This window comes from Notechis scutatus, chromosome 8, assembly GCF_049901735.1.
Source record: "Notechis scutatus isolate UNSWTSFEM ecotype Mainland chromosome 8, rNotScu1.2, whole genome shotgun sequence".
Classification (NCBI taxonomy): Eukaryota; Metazoa; Chordata; class Lepidosauria; order Squamata; family Elapidae; genus Notechis; species Notechis scutatus.
The window spans coordinates 3,067,913-3,085,713 of record NC_142016.1 but is presented as its reverse complement, the minus strand read 5'-3'; the positions used below and the strand labels follow the sequence as shown (position 1 = coordinate 3,085,713).

Below are 17,801 nucleotides of genomic sequence, written 5' to 3'. Positions count from 1 at the left end.
GCTTCTCCCGGGGGTTGAAAGGAAGCAAGTGGCGGGGGCAGTGCTGCTATGGGAGGCAGCCCCGGGACATCCGCCCTCCCTCCCAGAGAGCTGTGCCATGGCCGCCACATGGTAGGGAGAGCTGGGAGAGCACCGTGTGGCCGCTTAGCCAGCCGGCTGAGCCCAGGGACAGTAGGGAAAGGCAGCTAGCTAGGCCGCAGCCAGCGCCACCGCCTGGGATGAAGCTATGCCGGTGGGAAAGCCAGCCAGCTGAACAGTGGGGACGGGGGGGCTCGGCAAGTTCCAGGGACGGTGGGGGGCTAGTGCGACTCGCAGGCTTACCCGTGAGCAGGAAGATCAGGGCTGCTCAGTTGGGGTGCAGGCACCACATGGGAAGGCAGGTTAAAGACAAGCCACAAGGACCCAGTGTGCCACATAGGTGAGGAGCGAGCGTCAGGTGGGCGGGGTGAGCGAGCGAGTGGCGACCAGGTTGGGGGCATGGCCAGCCAGAAGTCACTACCGATTCGGCGACCCATGCCAAATCATCGCTGCAGGTTCGCCTGAACCAGTGAGAACCGGCTGAATACTATCACTGTTCCACATGCAGCGAAATAATGTGTGAACTGCTTTGCAAATCATCTAGCACAAGCTGGATTGCCTGTTCCTATCTTAGGGTGGCCATAGGAGAGGAAATGTTCAAAGCGTCAGGTCGTAAAGCAGATCTCCCTTACGCCCTCCTCCTCTGGATGCAGGCCCACTCGGTTACTGGGCTGAGTTACTGGGAGATGGGGCTTGACCTCAGCTATCCTGGAGGGGAGACACGTTCCTGTGGCCTTCCTAGCATCCCATGGCCTCCTTCCGAAGCCTCTGGGGCATGGCAGAGGGCACTTGCACCCCACCCTCCTTGGGAAGGTTTATAGCAGCTGAAGAACAAGAGCAAAGAGCGGTTTTAGCATCCAAAGCTTTGATCTGTGCTTTGGAAAGAGACTTTGCCATTGAAGAAAAGAGACAGCCATTCCGAGGTTCAAGGTTGGTTTATTTTTTTTTTTACTCAACTGCAACTCTGCCTAGGGCAGAATAAAAGGAGACCAATCATCACCAAAGCAGCCTCGGCTTAGAAAACGTTTCATTAACAACTATGACTCTTGTAATTTACAAGTGTGCAAAGTTGTAAGATTATACATGATTACTAAAAAGCATTTTGCTTACTAATGTGAAGCACCACAATTCTGTGATGGATCATAATTAACCAGGTAAAACAGGGTTTCTTTGGCAGTGTGGCCTCATCAGCACATAGTGCTGGCGTGGCTGATGATCTCCAGGGCGCTTGCCAGGGAGAGCCGCAGGGCCTGGTGGCGTTGCCAGCTGCCCACAGGGACTTCTGCTTCCCTGCTTCTCCCCCAGGCAGCAGCTCCTGGGACGACTTCAGCATCAGCTACTCCAAAGACCCACTTGAGAGACCGATGCAATGTGCATCAACCGATCAACTGAGCCCGGCCTGCAAGTGAATCGCTTATTTTTAAAAAGGGCAGGACCGGGAACAATTGTTGCAAATTCATTACCGAAGGATCTGTAACTGCCCGTATTGGACATACCAATCCTCAAGACTGAGTTGATAGAAAAGGGTAAGCTAAACACACCCCCACCCACCCAAGTTTCCAGTGGGCCTTTCCACAACCACTGACAAAGTGGTGGTGTTGTCTTCAGTCAGCAGGCAGGCAAGTTGCCCAAAACAGCTGACACTAAAGAGGTTCCCCAACGGTTTCTTAAAACAAGTCTCTTTTCTGGAGACCCTCCTGGCTTCCCATTGATGCATTTTGCATTTAGCCTTGGGATTTGTGACATCTGAGCTTAAGATATAAACTTGTTTATAATGCTAAGATTGCTAAGATGCACTTTCAGCACTGCTGCTCCATCTCCAGGCAGAAGCCACAACCCTCCAAAGAGAGTATCAGGTGCCCTGCATGCAGGACTTGCCTGCCACCAGCAGCACTAGAGGAGGAGAAGGGGGGCAGAGCGCCCCCCAATGTCTTGTTCCAGGAGAGAAGAAATAACACGGAGGCCCAGAAGAGTAATACGGAACTTTGGGGAACAGAAATGACAGCTGAATTTTGGCTTGAAACGAAGGTTTTGCTTCACAACCCAAGAAGGTTCTAAACTAAGGGAAAGGAGACCACTGGACAATCACCCCAAACCTGGGTAATGGACCCCAGAATTGTTTCCCAATTCTGCAGTGAGGAGAGACCACCACTATCCCCAATGGGCTGCTGTCTGCCTTGGGCTGAAGAAGGAAGAATTTCCTGGCCACCTGTAAACAGGGCAGACGGGCTGCAGGTCAGACTCAGTTCGTTCCCCACAGTACCTGGAACTCCTTCCTCCCTCCGATTTCTTTTGTGACCAGCTACATATCCCCTGGTAGCCATTTGGGGAACGGCTACGGTTGTAAATCATAGTACCTTCCTCTCTGGCCTGCTCCACTTCTGGCTGTGCCTGGCCAGAAAGCTTGGGGCTTGCTCCATGTTCCTTTCCATATCAACCCCTTCCGAGCAGCCACTGAAAGGAGACACACAAGCCAGCCAGCCAGCCTTCAGGCATCGTGAGAAAATGGCTCAGCATTGTGGTGTCTTTCTTGGCAGGCCTATTCATCGCACCTGAGCCACCAACAAGGCTGGTGGCTGCCCTCAAGGAGTGGCCGCTGGACGATGGCCTAAACTGCAGGCAGCAAAGGACGTTTTGCCCCAGCCCCACCCCTAGAGTTGGCCTTCCACTCTCCAGCCGTGTCACACCCCAGGGTGTTGTGTCTTGTACGTGAGGATTTCGGCAGCCAGCTGCTGAGGGTCCAAAAGGTGTGGGAAGCGGCTCATGACGGTGTCCACCAGGTGAGGATGGAAGATCCCGCAAAGCTTGACGTGCACCTTCGTACGCTCTTCTGCAAAGTTCTCCGGGGTGGCCCAGTGGCGTGAGGAGTCCTCGTAGGCCAGGCAGGGAGCCCTCGGCAGGTCTTGGCACATGGCAGGCCCTGGGTGGTACGGCTCAGACCAGTACTCGCGGCCGGGGCCCAGAGAAGCACTGGCGGCCACCTCGTAGCCAGGAAAGGAGTGCGGAGCGACCTGGCCAGACGGGGAAGACAGGAAGCTCTGAGGCACGTACTGGCTGTACCTCCTGGATTCTGGGCTGAGAGGGACCCGATAGGCAGGCCCCTGCCCCCTGCAGCTGCTCCCCCTGCCAGGCAGCTCCTGCTGGGCCCACTTGACAGGACCGGGCCACATCTCAGAGAGCTGGCTCTCAAGGGAGCCGAGGCCCGAGTCAAGGTGGTCTTGGGAGACATGGGGAAGGGAGTCCCTGGGAGGCTGCTGGTACTGATCTGAACTCCTGTAAGGGTGGCCCTTCCGGGCTGGGAGGCCGTGGGCACTGAGGAAGACGGGCGACATGTCGCCATGCCTAACGTGGTGGGCAGAGCTCGTCTTCTCAGCCAAGGCCTTCTGCAGGGGAACTGTCTCACTCTCCGCGGGGGCAGAGGCCCAGAACTCCCCGTAGGGAGGCCTCCAGCTACTCCTCTCCTCCTTGGTGGCTGGCACAGCCCTGGTGGGGGAGAGCCCAGCATTGGCCCGGAGCTCGTCGGCAACGGAGCGCTGCAGTTGGTGTGGCCGCTCAGGGTGGTAGAACTTGCACTTGATCCCGTAGGTGCACTTCTTGCCTGCAAAGAGAAAGGGGTGAGCTGTGTGTGACAGGCGTCCACCGCCCCAAACCCTTCAAGCTGCTCTGCCTCAAGCAGAGGCGAGTGGCCTCACCGTAGGGGCACTGCTGCTTCTTGTGCTCGGGCATTGCTGGGGTCTTCCTCAGGAAATTATCCAGGCTGGGCCCATGGCGTCCCAAGGGGTCATCGGGAGGCATGAACCTGGGGAGCAGAGGAACCACATCCATCAGGAGCCGCAGGTTCTGAGGCCAGGCCCAGCCCTTCCCAATCTGCCAGGGCCACGGCAGTGTGTGCCATCAGGCTGGGAGTCCCGCCAACTCCACCGCCTCCCGAAAGGCTGGCTAGAAGGGAGCAACCTATTGGGCCTGGGAAGCTGGGCAGAGATTCAGGAGACTCTGCTGGGCATTGTCGGAGTCTATTCATGAACTGGAATAGAGCATGCTAACAAGGTCAGCCAATGAATAGGCATAGCAACTAAGTCAGCCAATGAGGACTGTTTGGAAACTGAAACTAGAAGTAGCCTAGGCGTGGTTCTGTATTAAGCTCTGCAGCTATGTTGAGCTCTGAGCCTGTCTGTTCAGAATGAAACTGCTTCTTTCCTCTGCTGAACTAAAAACTTTCTTTCCTCTGCTGAACTAAAAACTGCTGAACTAAAGTGAAACCGATGTCTGTTTCTGAGCTGCTGAAGTTACTTGCAACACGTTTCTACCTGAGTTTGCTCCATGTTGGAGAAATCTACAACTGGTTTGTAAAATCTACTTATTATGATTCTAAAGGCAAGCATCAGCCATCTGTGCTTATTTTTCTGGCGCTGAATTAACGCTGCAGAACTCTGAATAGGCAACGGTGTCAGCTCAAGCTGAAGAAGCAGGCGGGCTGCAAATTAGGAGGGTGCTAGGAAAGCCGGGAACTTCAGAATTCTCAGGCATAGCCTTGGGGGTTGTCTTCACCCGCCCCACCCCACCCCAGAATCCCGGCCAGCCCCATGGCCCACCTCCAGCCTTCCCCAAGACCCAGGACTTACTTGTCATTGACAAAGGAGTACATCAGCAAGCGTTCTTCAATGAACTTCTTCCACTCTGGCCGTTCTGCTTGCAGGTCCCGGTAGACGTCGTTGGAGACCACAATACCGTCTGACTCCCAGGCCAGCTTCACGATGAAGCGGTCATCGTAGCAGACCACTCGCTTGCCCGCCACTCGCCGGGAAGGAGTGAACACCAGGATGTTCTTCTTCTCCAGGTCGTGGAGGATGTGCTGGTCTGCAGGAAGAGGGGGCGGAGTCATCCCCACTGAAGCTTCTGACAGAGGAACGATCAGGTGGCCAAGCTGGGGGTGCCCCAAACAGCCCCTTGGCAGGAGGAAGAAGCCCTGGGCTGATCTCAAGGTGTGGTCTGCCGAATCATGTCCTCCCTCTCTTCTAGTCCCGTAATGGCAAGCCTAGGGGCACGCGAGCCCTAGCCAGACTTTACCTGCACTGTGCGTGCGTGTGTGTGCCTCCCGGCTGACTTACGGCCCAATTGAGGCCATTTTCGCCCTCCTGGAGGCTGTTGGCAAGCCTCTGCAGCCTCGGGAGGCCGAAAGACGGGCCTTCTGGAAATACCAGAAGTGCTGAAATGGGGGCCTGTTTTCAGCCTCCCGAGGCTGCCGAGGCTTGCCACGAGTCCCTGGGAGGGTGAAAACAGCCTCAAACGGAATGAAAATCAGCTGGGAGGATGTGTGAATGCGCACTGCAGGTAAGGCGGCAGGGCGGGGATGTTGCACGTGCATGCACATTGCATTGTGGGTGTTGGCACACGCGTGCGCTTTTGGCACACCACAACAAAAAGGTTTGTCATCACTGTTCTAGTCTTTCTTGTTTACCTAGATGTCCCTCCTCCTCCTCCTCCTCCTCCGCCTCCTCCATGTTTTCTTCCAGACGCTGCTTCCCACAGCTTTGCTCTTAATTTAAATGTCTAAACAAGACTATGCTTTAGAGCAGGGGCTGCAACCTTGGCAGCTTTAAGGCTTGTAGACTTCAACTCTCAGAATAGCTGGCTGAGGAGTTCTGGGAGTTGAAGTTCACCGGTCTTAAAGTTGCCAAGGTTGGAGACTCTGCTTTAGAAGGTCAAGAATACAAATCAATCCCCTAAAAATGCTGTAGCTTTTTTTTAAAAAAATCTGCAAACACGACTTTTGCCATTAGAAGCTGTCAAGTGTTCAGGTGATAAGACTTCTGGAAACAGGGCTGTCTACTTGAATGATGCCCACAGTCTTCCCTGATGCTTTGGCCAGCAGCAGAATTTGGGGAGCGGCCTCTTAAAGCCGATGAGAAGCAAAAGTCCCACCAGAGGGATAAGAAGCGGCATGTCCCATCTCAGTCAAGTACCTCCCCATCCTAAGAGAGAAGCTAGCCTGCGTCAATGCAGGATGGGCAGCTGCCCAAGGCCACCTTGTTACCTGTAATGGCGACATCAGAGCGTGGCTGCTCTTTCCTCCAAGACGGGACGAAGACTGTGACATCCTTGTGTCCACGGTCCAGAAACCAGGTCACAGCCAGCTGGATGCCTCGGCAGGAGAAGCTGTCTTTGTTTCCGTGGCTGCAAAGGGAAGAGAGTTGGAGGTTCAGAGCGCTTCCCTGCTTGATCTCGTACGCAGGCCTTGCGCAGCCCTAAGCGAGGGGTAGCCTTTCCAGAGGGTCCCACGAGCTAATGCTTCACTACTGCCCTTCTGCTATTCACAATCAAGCCAAGTTGGCTCATGGATGGAGAGAAATCCGGGTCCAAATTCATTCAACCATGCCAGAAAATGGACTCTTGATTGTAACAGAATAACAAAGTAACAGGGTTGGAAGGGACCTTAGAGGTCCTCTAATCCAACCTCCTGCTCAAACAGGAGACCCTATACCATTTCAGACAAATGGCTGGCCAGTCTCTTCTTAAAAACCTCCAGTGATAGAGTACCCACAACTTCTGAAGGCAAGCCGTTCCACTAGTTAATTGTTCTCACTGTCATGAAATTTCTCCTTTGTTCTAGGTTTCTTCTCTCCTTGTCTAGTTTCCATCCAAGGCAAGTCTTGCCCTCTGGTGCTTTGGATAATAGATTGACGCTCTCTCTAACTTAGAGAGAGCGTGGGAAAGATTCCATGGGTGAGAATCCTGAAGGAAAAACAAGCAGCTTGGGAAATTTTGAAAAGTGAGATTATAAACTCCTAGTCTAGCATAATACCAATGAAAAAGACAAATAACAGCTCTCAGAAGAAACTAGCATGGCTGCATAAAGAGCACTCTGATAAACTGAAAGACAAAGAGGACAAGTATTAAAAGTGGAAAGAGAGCCACATACCTGAGGCAGAATATCAGCAAATAGCTGGAGCCTGCAAAGGTGAAGTGAAGAAAGCCAAGGCTCATAATGAACAAAGGCTTGGGGCAAAAGTAAAAAATAACAAAAAAAAGTTTCTTCTAAAATGTTAAAAACAAGGAAAAAGTTAAGGAAACAATTGGTCCATTGGTGGGAGAAAGTGGCAGAAAGGTGACAAGCAACAGGAAGAAAGCAGAACTACTTAACCTGTTTTTTTGCATCTGTCTACCAAAAACAGCACCACAAAAAAAACAGAATAGGAACACAAGTTAAAATAGGGAAGAAAAGGGCAAGTGAGCACCTGTTTACCCTAGACGAGTTCAAATCAACTGGACCGGATGGATTACACCCTGAGGTTCTGAAGGAACTGGCAGACGAGATCTCAGAACCACTGAACTATATCTTTTAAAGATCCTGGAGCACTGGGGAACTATCAGAGGACTGGAAAAGAGCTGATGTACTTCCCATCTTCAAAAAAGGAATAAAAATGGATCCAGGAAACTACAGACCTATCAGCCTGACCTCAATACCAGGAAAAGATAATCAAGAAACAAATCAGCAAACACCTAGAAGCAAACAAAGTAATAACCAAAAGCCAACATAGGTTTGTCAAAAAGAGATCATACCAGACAAATCTTACCATATTCTTTGACAAAGTGACAAAATTAGTGGACCAGAGGAATGCTGTCAATATAATTTACTTGGACTTCAGACCATAACCTACTACTTGATAAGATAGAAAGTGTGGGTTAGACAGCATCACCACCAGATGGATTTGTAACTGGCTAACCAAGCATACTCAGTATCTAGTCCTCAATGGAACTGCATCTACATGGAAGGAAGTATGCAGTGGGGTACCCCAAAGCTCTGCTTTAGGCCCAGTACTCTTCAACATCTTCATCAATGATTTGGATGAGGGGATATATAGATAACTCATCAAATTTTCAGATGACACCAAGCTGGCAGGAATAGCCAACACTCCAGAAGATAGGCTTAAGATACAGAAGGATCTTGACAGATTTGAACATTGGGCGCTATCTAATAAAATGAAATTCAATGGTGAAAAAAACAAGGTTCTACATTTAGGCAAGAAAAACCAAATGCACAGGTACAGTATATGTGATACCTTGCTCAATAGTAGTAGCTGTCAGAGGGATCTCGGAGTCCTAGTGGACAACCATTTAAATATGAGCCAGCCGAATGCTGCAGCTGCTAAAAAACCCAACACAGCTCTAGGCTGCATTAACAGAGGGATAGAATCAAGATCACGTGAAGTGTTAACACCACTTTATAATGTCTTGGTAAGGCCACACCTAGAATACTGCATTCAGTTTTAGTTGCCACGATGTAAAAAAGATGTTGAGACTCTAGAAAGAGTGCAGAGAAGAAAAACGAAGAGGATTAGGGGGCTCGAGGCTAAAAACATGAAGAATGGTTGCGGGAATTAGGAATATCTAGTCTAATGACAAGAAGGACTAGAGGAGACATGATAGCAGTCTTCCAGTATCTCAGGGGCTGCCCCAAAGAAGAGGGAGTCAGAGTCCAGCTATTCTCCAAAGCACCTGAGGGCAGGACAAGAAGCAACAGGTGGAAACTAATCAAGGAGAGAAGCAACCTAGAACTAAGAAGAAATTTCCTGACACTTAAAACAATAAATCAGTGGAACAACTGGCCTCCAGAAGTTGTGAATGCTCCAACACTTAGCAAGAGATTGGATAACCACTTGTCTGAAATGGCATAGGGTTTCCTGCCTAAGCAGGGGGTTGGACTAGAAGACCTCCAAGGTCCTTTCCGACTCTGTTATTCTATTCTGTTCTGTTCTAGTCTAGTCCTTATTCTATCCCTATTCCTTATCCTATTCCTATCCTATTCCTAATCCTGATCATATTCCTTATCCAATCCTATTCTTTGTGGCAGCCCCTGAATCATATCCTCCCTAGCCCTCCTTTTCACTAGACTAGGCACACCTAATTCCAATTGTCTTAGATGAATGATAAACCTACAGGGAAAAGCACTGTGTTCTTGAAAACCACTGTGGTCTTCTCACCTATCCCTACCTGTTTTACCTCTTCCCCTCCTCTTCAGCCTGGAGGGCTGTTCTGCACACTCACCTCCTTCCCCACTCCCTGTCTTTTACAGCTTTCTGCCTCTCTTCCCAGGTGCCAAGACCTTCTCTTGGTTCCAGAGGGACTCGCCCTCTCTCCCTGGGGCCCCTGCTAAATCCCGTGGGAGGCCAGGCTGATAAGGGAGCAGCACACTGCAAACTTTTTGCTAGGGTGTGGGAAGCCCCCATTTGCCTTTTAGCTGGTCATGAGAAATATATGAATATAAGGAAGTGCTTTCAATTATTTATGATTCAGAGCAGCATAATGCTGTGAATAGGCTTGCATTATGGGATGGTTTAGGAGAATATGGAGACAGGGCTTGTCTGTGGAATGCAGTAAGAACCACAAAGCATGGCTGAGATTGAAACTTTGCATTTGGAAAATGTGAAAGGTGTGTTTGGGGTGGCTCTGAGGTGTGTTAGCTGTGGATATATTTTTTCTAGGCTGAGAGCCTGAGTATGTTAGACAGGTAAATGTGAATAGAAATTTGATGTCCTTATTACAATGTTCTCATTGAAAGAATGAATAAAGATGGAACTTGAAAACAAATATTTGAGTCAGGATCCTGAGAAAAGGTGAGATTCTTAAGGAGAATGAGAAGTTTGAGGCACAAAAGGCAACACCCCAAGGGGGGTCTATTGGCAAACTAGGAAAAAAAATGGAAAAACATCAGCAGATGATGTTGACATGGAGCAGTTTGGTTTCCTTCCTTGTTTCTCTTTATCTCCTGCTTTTAATTGCCCTTGCTCACTCGTTTCTCAGCCACTTTTTGCATCATGTTACTTACTCTAAGAGACCTTCCCTCCAGGCAAATGCAGCTTCATTTCTGACAACGTATCTACTAAATACTTGGGGAAAGGGTTGAAGACCTCCCAATTCTCCATGGTTACCTGAAGATCCTCTTCTGCCAGAGAGATGCCTTGTCCCCCTCTGGCAAAGAGAAGGGAACTCCAAAGCCCCTCTATACCATCCCATAGTTTCTATCCTCTTCAGCATGACAGCGCAAGCCCTTCGCATGTGTGCAGTTTTACTTTCAGCAGTGAAACATAAATGGCTCTCCTAATCAACAACCCGCTCTCCTATCTCTTTGACAGAAAACAATGGCACTGCAATTTAAAAAACCAAGAGCTGTTCTGAAATGAGTGTTTTACCGGAAGATACAAGCGGTTTGTTACGAAGTTTGACAGGGCTGGGAGTAGCTGCAGCAGGTCCTTCCCTGCACTGCCTCCAAAAGTGACCCCCACACACCCAACTCTTCTGTCCACCCCTGCTACTCTTCCTACTCAAACCCCTCTCTGGAAAGATAAGTTAATGTTCCGTGTCAGCACCAATAAGATGGCCAAAGCAATAGAGGAAGGAAAGGTCTGAACAGCGGAAAGAAGGGCTGCCGTCTGGAGGAACTAAGCCTCAGGGCTAGCTAGATTCACACAGAGCCAGCTCTGCAAGTCCATTTAAAACCAGATAACAGATAATCAGTGTTGGAAGGGACCTTGCAGGTCATCTAGTCCAACTCCCCCCGCCCCCCCGACCCGCTCTACACCATTTCTGAGAGATGGGAGTCCAATCTCTTCTTAAAAGTCTCAAGTGATGAAGCCCCCACAACTTCTGAAGGCAACTTCTGTTCCATGGGTTGCTTGTTCTCACTGTCAGGAAATTTCTTAGTTCTAGGTTGAATCTCTCCTGGATCAGTTTCCATCCATTGTTCCTTGTCTGGCCTTCGGGTGCTTTAGAAAATAGCTTGACCCCTCTCCTCCTCTCTGGGGCAGCCCCCCAAATATTGGAAGACTGCTATCCTGTCTGCCCTGGTCCTTTCTCTTCACTAGACTAGCCAGGCCCAGTTCCTGCAACTGTTCTTCATATGTTCTCGTCTCCAGCCCCCTAAGGGAACCCGAAGGACTTTCCCTGATGGGTGGAGTGGCTCCCTTCTCATTAAAGCAGCTCCTGGGATGAGACCAAACCTTGCACATCACCAGTCCTCATGGCAGTTTTTCCAGTCAAAGGCTCATCATGGTCCCATTCGGAACTCCTTTCAGCTTCATCCTCACACAACACAAAGCTCCTAATTCCTACAGAAAACCCCTACAGCAAAACCGGAAGGTCACTTCTTAGCTGGACTACTACACTGCACACTAGATGGGGCTGCCTTTGAATCACCCATGCCCAGTGCCGGGCACTTCAAGCTTGCCCACATTGCCCTCCCTCTTGCATGAATTGCCCTGGCTCCTGCATGATTCAAGGTGCTGGTCATCCCTTCCCCCAGAGTTTACCTGCCAGGGTTAGCATGCCCCAGGTCCCTTTCCTCAAAGGCTATTATCTGCTGGAACATGCAGTGAGGTGCACCTTCTTGGTAGCTGCCTGGACTTTTGGAATAACCTCCTCCTGAGATGGGCCTTATCCTTTTAGTTTTCTGGAAGGCTGTAAAAAACTTGGCTCTTCCCTTAAACCTTGGACTGGGAGGGGTTGAATCGGGGGCTGGGAGTGGCCAGTGACTGCCTGGTGGGAAGGGTGATGTCTCTGAACTTTCCTTGGAAAGATTTTGGAAGTGGTTTGCCATTGCCTTCTTCTGAAAACTGAGTGTGGGTGGCTGGCCCATCTGGCTTACCCACCTAAAAGAGACACAGAATTTACAGTCTGCTGGTTTCTAGACCAGCACTTTAGCCAGGGGCAGGATTCAAAATTTTTAACAACCAGTTCTGTGGGCGTGGCTTAGGTGGTGGGCGTGGCTTGGTGGTCATGTTATTGGCTGGGCGTGGCCAACTCAATATCACTCACATCAAGGCGCGCATCTCCTTGCCTGGCCTCTCGTGACTGTGGCGATGCTGCAACAGTCGTAAGTGTGAAAAATGGTCATAAGTCACTTTTTTCAGTGCCATTGTAACTTTGAATGGTCCCTCCACACAAGCAAAGTACCAGCAAAGGAGGGGAAAAAAACTCCAGAGACGTTCCAGAGACAGGAAGTCTAGTCCTGCCAAGAATGTAATAAGGGTTAACGGAGAGGCAGTTTCTGTAAGCAACACCAGAATGTTTCCTTCCTGCCTTCCTTACAGGATTAGGCCAGTAATTTCTTCTTTGCTTTTGTATCAGCTCCTCAAGTACTGGAAGACAGGTGTCATGTCACCCCTAATCCTTCCCTTCAGTCGCCCACACATACCCAGTTCCCTCAACCCCTCATCATACATGGAAATAATAGAAAATACTTGTAGCTGGAATGGCATGGGCGTGTCTGTGAGCTCATGCGCCCTCCTATTGCGCGCACGCACTGGGATGATGTGGGCTGGGCCTGTGAGCCTGCTGCCTCCTATGCACCCACCGGGATGGGATGGGCCGGAGAGACGTTTCCAGGACAGCCATGCAGGCCAGATCTGATCACATTGCGGGCCGATCTGGGCCACGGGCCTTGAGTTTGACACCCCTGGCTTAGAGCAAGCAAGAGAACATCCCTTGCCCCTGGGTGAATGTTTAATGCCAGTTCAATCCTAGCAGCACCCAATTTAACATACAGTTCACACAGATCAAGTGAAACAAATGGCAAGGCTGGCCCTTGCTCCTCAGCCCCCCAGGGCTCTTCTCAGAGGGTGGGCTGTTATGAAGGTTAGTCTTTTAGTCGGAAGTTGTGGTTGCTCCATCACTGGAGGCTGTTAAAAAAAAGAGACTGGACAGCCATTTGTCTGGAATGGCATAGGGTCTCCTGCTTAGGCAGGCGGGTTGGACTAGAAGACCTCCAAGGTCCCTTCCAACTCTGTTATTCTATTAGTTCCTGGGTCCAACGTTAGAAAAAAGCAGCAATGAAATCAGGGAGGGGAGACTACAGCTCCCGTTACTACTACTTTTTCTGAAAAGTAACCACAAAGCTCCCCAGCAACCCAGGCCCTTCCTGGCCCAACCCCAATGCCCTGGAAGTGCCGTGCAGGATGAGCAAAGGAATACCAGGGACAGAACTTCTCCCACTTTGTTTCCCCGTTCTCAGCTGAAGAGAAAAAGGTCCAAGTAGTTCACCTGATGTGGCAACAGGCATGAGAAATCCCTGTAGGAGGAAGTCGGGGACAATTCCGCTCTACACGCCCCTCCCGAGATTTGCATAAACCTGCCAGAGTGTTATCTAAGCAAGGGTGAATCGGTGAGGAACTGTTTTGTCACTCCACTCATGCAGGAAGCAGCCCGTAAAAATTCCCCTTCGTTTCCCCCCCCCCCCCTTGAAGAAAAGAGATGGTTCAGAAACTCCAAGTCCAGGCACCGCTCAGAACCGCCCCCCCTTTCCCAGAAAAGTGCCCTCTGGCTGGCATTTACAGCGGGAGAACAATTTGGCTTATCTCAAACAGGGCAAGGAAAGGGCAGAAGTCATAATGCTGGCTGGCCTCTCCCCACTGGGCTACCAGGTCTGGGCGCCAAGAGCAGAATTAGGGCTCGCTTGACTCCCCCCGCTATCTGGTGGCGGTCCGGATTTCTGCAGCCCCCCTCCCCCCGCCAGCCTCATGGGATCGGTTGGTGATAGGAGGATGCTTGCCAGGTGGGTTGGAGGTTCGGTGCTTAACCCGGCTGACGGCCCCAGGGAGGGGCACAACATCTTCTGGCACCCTAAGTGCAACCCCCCACTTCAGCAGCTAGAGCTCAGGCTAAAGGTTCACGAATCCTGGCCCTTTCGTGTACAGGAAGTCCTCGACTTTCAACGATCCATTTAGCGACCAAACTTAACAACAGCACTGAAAAAAGGTGGCCTAGGATCGTTTATCACACTTACGGTCGTTGCAGCACCCCCCTGGTTCCATGATCAAAATTCGGACGCTTGCCAACCGACTTGTGTTTATGACGGTTACGGGGTCCCAGGGTCAAAGTGCAGCCTTCTGACAAGCAAAGCCAATGGCAGATTCATTTAACAACCGGGTTACTCACTTAACAACTGCAGTGACTCACTTAACGACTGTGGCAAGAAAGGTCGTAAAATGGGGCAAAACTCACTTATCAACTATCTCACTTAGAACATAAATGTTGGGCTCAGCTGTGCTTGTCAATTGAGGACTACACTATTTCCAACCTGTCTAGAATCCTGGGACATGGTTGTTCTAGGAAGCAGAGCTTTTTCACCTAAAAACCAAAATGTGTCCGTCCGTCCCCCCCCTCGGTTGGAGCCTCAACCTTTTCAGTTCCCTCTGAGAGGCCAATTGGGGGGGGAGAGGGGTAGTGGGAGGCACCTCCGGAGGGTGAGAGAAATGCTCCTCCAGGCACTTGGTGCTCGAGTCACGTGAGCCTTTAACCTGTGCTGGCTTCCTTCCTGTTTAGATAAGAAAGAATGCCCCTCCCCTCCCCCAAGAGAGTCAAGGCAGAGCTGCCTGAAACACAAGACTGGTTACCCAGTCAAGACGATGTTCACATGCCCCCCCCCCCCCTGGCAAAATCCTTCCTGCTTCAGAGACAGAGTGTCAGATCCGTGTATCTGCCATTCTTACAGTGGAAGAAGAAAGACGTGGGTGGGTGTTTGATACAAGTAATCCTTTTTGATGTAACCTGAATATCTTAAGTCTTGTATTGAATCTGTATAACTTGCACATGATGTGCAACTGTGGGCTGGAGTCCCGTCCTCGCCAATTCCTGGAAACTTGTGACCTCTGGGAGAAATAGCAAGAGGAGAAGGGGCTATAAAGATTCCAGCTCCGAAAGAAACTTCCCGGAAAGTTCTTTTCAACTACATTCCCAGAAAAGGGGGTGGGGGAAGTAACATGTTGCTTCTTTAGTATTGACCAAATCCACACCGGACAATTGAATGAAATTGAATAACAACTGGATGAAAAACTGCTGGTGACCTTCTACCGCTGCACCATAGAGAGTATCTTAACTTACTGCACCTCTGTATGGTTTGCCAATTGCACAGGGGCAGATAGGAAAGCGCTCCGGAGGGTTAATTGCCCAGAGGATCATGGGTTGCCCTCTCCCCTCTCTGGAAGAGCTTTATTGCTCCCGCTGCCTCAAGAAAGTTCAAAACATTCTCAAAGATCCATCTCATCCTGGGCACCCCCTTTTTTTTTTAACTATTAGATGGTGCAGGATAATAAAAACAAGGACAAATAGGCTGAAAAACAGCTTCTATCCCAGGGCAGTAGCTCTTTTGAATTCTGCTGTATAGTGCAGTATTGGTGTGGTGTTGGGGGTTTCTGGTTCAATTTGTGAAAGGTGAAGGATGTGTGTTTGCGTCATGGTCATGATGTGCACTGAAGATGGTGTTTGATTTCAGTTGTACAAGGCGCAATGAGAATAAAGTAAACTAAACTAAACAAAGGGGAGTGGTTCTAACTCCCTTTATCTAAGCTGCATGCCTGGAAGGGTATCAGACCCTGCTTTGAACATCACCTGGCTATCTTCCTTTTCAAACACCCAGTTTTCAAAAGTTCATTCTTCTCGTCTGAAGGGGGGTGGGGGGGAGTCTGGGCCTTACACAGAGGGAATTGCAGAGGATCCCAAGCAGACCTCTCACATGCAACAAAGACAAGGACACACCATGCTCAAAAACCATTTGTCAAATCTCATCACGTTGCTTTACAGTATGATCAAAATCCAGCAATCAACCATTATTAAATTCCCAAGAAGATAAAATTACTTATTGCCACCCGTAGAGTTACGAAGGAAGGAAGCCAAAGCAGAGACATTATAGGGGCTTCAGTCTCTACCTTCTCCATTGTTTCCCACTCCAGATCAGAACCAGATCCCAAGATCTCTGTTTTCTGAGGGCCGCTCTCACTGGGTCTGCCAAGCCTGGAAGCAGCTCACTCCAAACTAGTTCACCTCCCAAGGCCAAAGCTCCCTCTCTGGGCACAGCCTGCCCCTTCCTCCTCAAGTTCCTACAGCCAGGGCTCCCCATACTTGGCCACTTTAAGACTGGTGGACTTCAACTCCCAGAATTCTCCAGCCAGCATAGCTGACAAAGAGTATATGATCATAGGGTTGGAAGGGACCTTGGAGGTCCTCTAGTCCAACCTCTGTTCAAGCCAGGTACCCTATACCAGGGGTCCCCAAACTTGGCCACTTTAAGACTGGTGGATTCAAGTCATAGCTGGCTGGAGAATTCTGGGAGTTGAAGTCCACAAGTCTTCAAGTGGCCAAGTTTGGGGACCCCTGCCCTACAGTATCGAGCACTGTGACGGGGCCTTTGCTTGAACCCGAAGGGTGTGAATCCGCGACCACGCAAGCGGCAGGGCACAGAAGGGCACCCGCTCTAGCGAAGTCCCGAGAACCAGGAGAGAAAGAGGCAGAGGTCGCCCTTCACGAGAGTCCTCCTCGTCCTTATGGTCAGCCCCCCGGCCCCGCCAAGCCTTCCCCCCCGCCAACTGCGCCCCAACGCGGAGAGGCGCCCGCCCCGCCATACCTCATGGCCACGTTGCTCCCGTCGATCACAACCGGCCGCAGATGATCCCCCTCCTGCTCGTCCGGCTGGGCTGGCAGGCTGCTCGGAAGCGGCAGCGGCAGCGGCGCCGCCTCGGAGGCCTCCGGGACGGCCTGGGCGGGCTCCCTCTCCCTCTCGCCCGGGGCCGCCCCGTGCTTCACCAGCTCCCCGAGGATGGTGTTGGTGTCCGCCTCCGGGCCGTGCTTCCGCAGGGCGCCCAGCACCTCCTGCGAGGAGTAGCCCAGCTTGCGGAAGAACTCCACCTTCCTCCGCCTCTCCGCTCGGCCCCGCTCCGGGGAGCTCCACGGGCCGGATTTGGCGGCCCCGCCGGACTCTCCGCCGCTCTCCAGGCTGTGGCCGCACAGGCTCGGGTAGCCGCTTTCCGGAGGCTCTGCCCGGCCGCGGGCTGAGGGCAGCGAGGACTCGCTCCAGCCGGGGAAGCGCAGGGCGCTCGGCGGTGGTCGGTCCAGGTCCATGGCTGCTTCTCGCGGGCGGCGCTGCTTGCTCCTCCCTCGCTCACGCCGGGCCTGCCGAGAGAAGCGCACAACTAGGACGGCGGCCGAGCCGGGGAAGCAGGCGCGCCCACGGGTCGGGCAAAGCCATCCCGAGGACGGGCCGGGCCTGCCCAGAGTGGCGCTCCGCCAGCAGGCTCGGCAGGAAGCGGGGGAGGGCGCGGCGCTTCCCCGCCCGCTACCCGACCCAGCACGCGGCGCCAAGGCTGGAGGGAGAGGGTTTTCCCGCGGGATACAGTAGGCCTGGCCGACTCGCCCCGCTCGAAGCCCCGCTGACCCCCGAGCCGCCCCGCCGCTTACCGGGCGCCTCCATGGGGGGCCGAAGTGTCCCCGTCCGCCTGCGGGGCGCCTCTTTATAGAGCGGCGAGGACTCTCCGGGTGGAGCCTCCGCCGCCCCCGCCCCCTGCACCGCCGCCTCCGCCTCCTCCGGGGCTCAAGGTCTCCGCGGAAGAGCCGGGGCGGCGGTTGGCTGGGAAGGGCCGGCCGGCCTGCCTCGCAGGGTTGTTTGGAGGGCGAGGGATGCGGGGCCTGGAGCGCCTTCTCTTGCCTCCCCCTCGCCCTCCCAGGCCTCCCGCAACGGCGCTGGGAACGGCGGCCGAGTTTGCCTACAACCCTCAGTCCGGGGAAGGGGCTGCACCCACGGGGACTCCCGCCTGAAGGAGCTGCGTCGCCCGGGCAGCGCCCCGAAAGCGCCCTGGAGCTCCTGCCTGGCTGGGCAGGGCGGCCTCGGTCTTTCTCCCCGCCGAGCAGCCCCGGTGAAGGGCCGCGTCGTCGGGGGAAACTCTGCCCCTGGGTGGCCG

The 17,801-nt window shown here is 52.2% G+C and overlaps 1 protein-coding gene across 2 annotated transcripts; it reads right to left on the bottom strand.

The window, feature by feature from the left end:
• Positions 1–994: 994 nt before the first annotated feature.
• Positions 995–17,415, bottom strand: ZC3H12A (zinc finger CCCH-type containing 12A). 2 transcript variants are annotated; one of them, XM_026673700.2, is made up of 6 exons: positions 17,302–17,415; positions 16,472–17,016; positions 6,113–6,252; positions 4,701–4,935; positions 3,771–3,877; positions 995–3,676 (listed from the first exon to the last, which is right to left on the bottom strand). In XM_026673700.2, the coding sequence occupies exons 2-6, from the start codon at positions 16,963–16,965 to the stop codon at positions 2,760–2,762; spliced, it is 1,893 nt and encodes a 630-aa protein (XP_026529485.2). In that variant the 5' UTR covers positions 16,966–17,016; positions 17,302–17,415; the 3' UTR covers positions 995–2,759. The 2 variants fall into 2 exon arrangements, with proteins under 2 accessions (XP_026529485.2, XP_087826601.1); XM_087970475.1 differs by lacking the exon at positions 17,302–17,415 and having other exon boundaries at positions 16,472–17,234.
• Between the last annotated feature and the right edge of the window lie 386 nt (positions 17,416–17,801).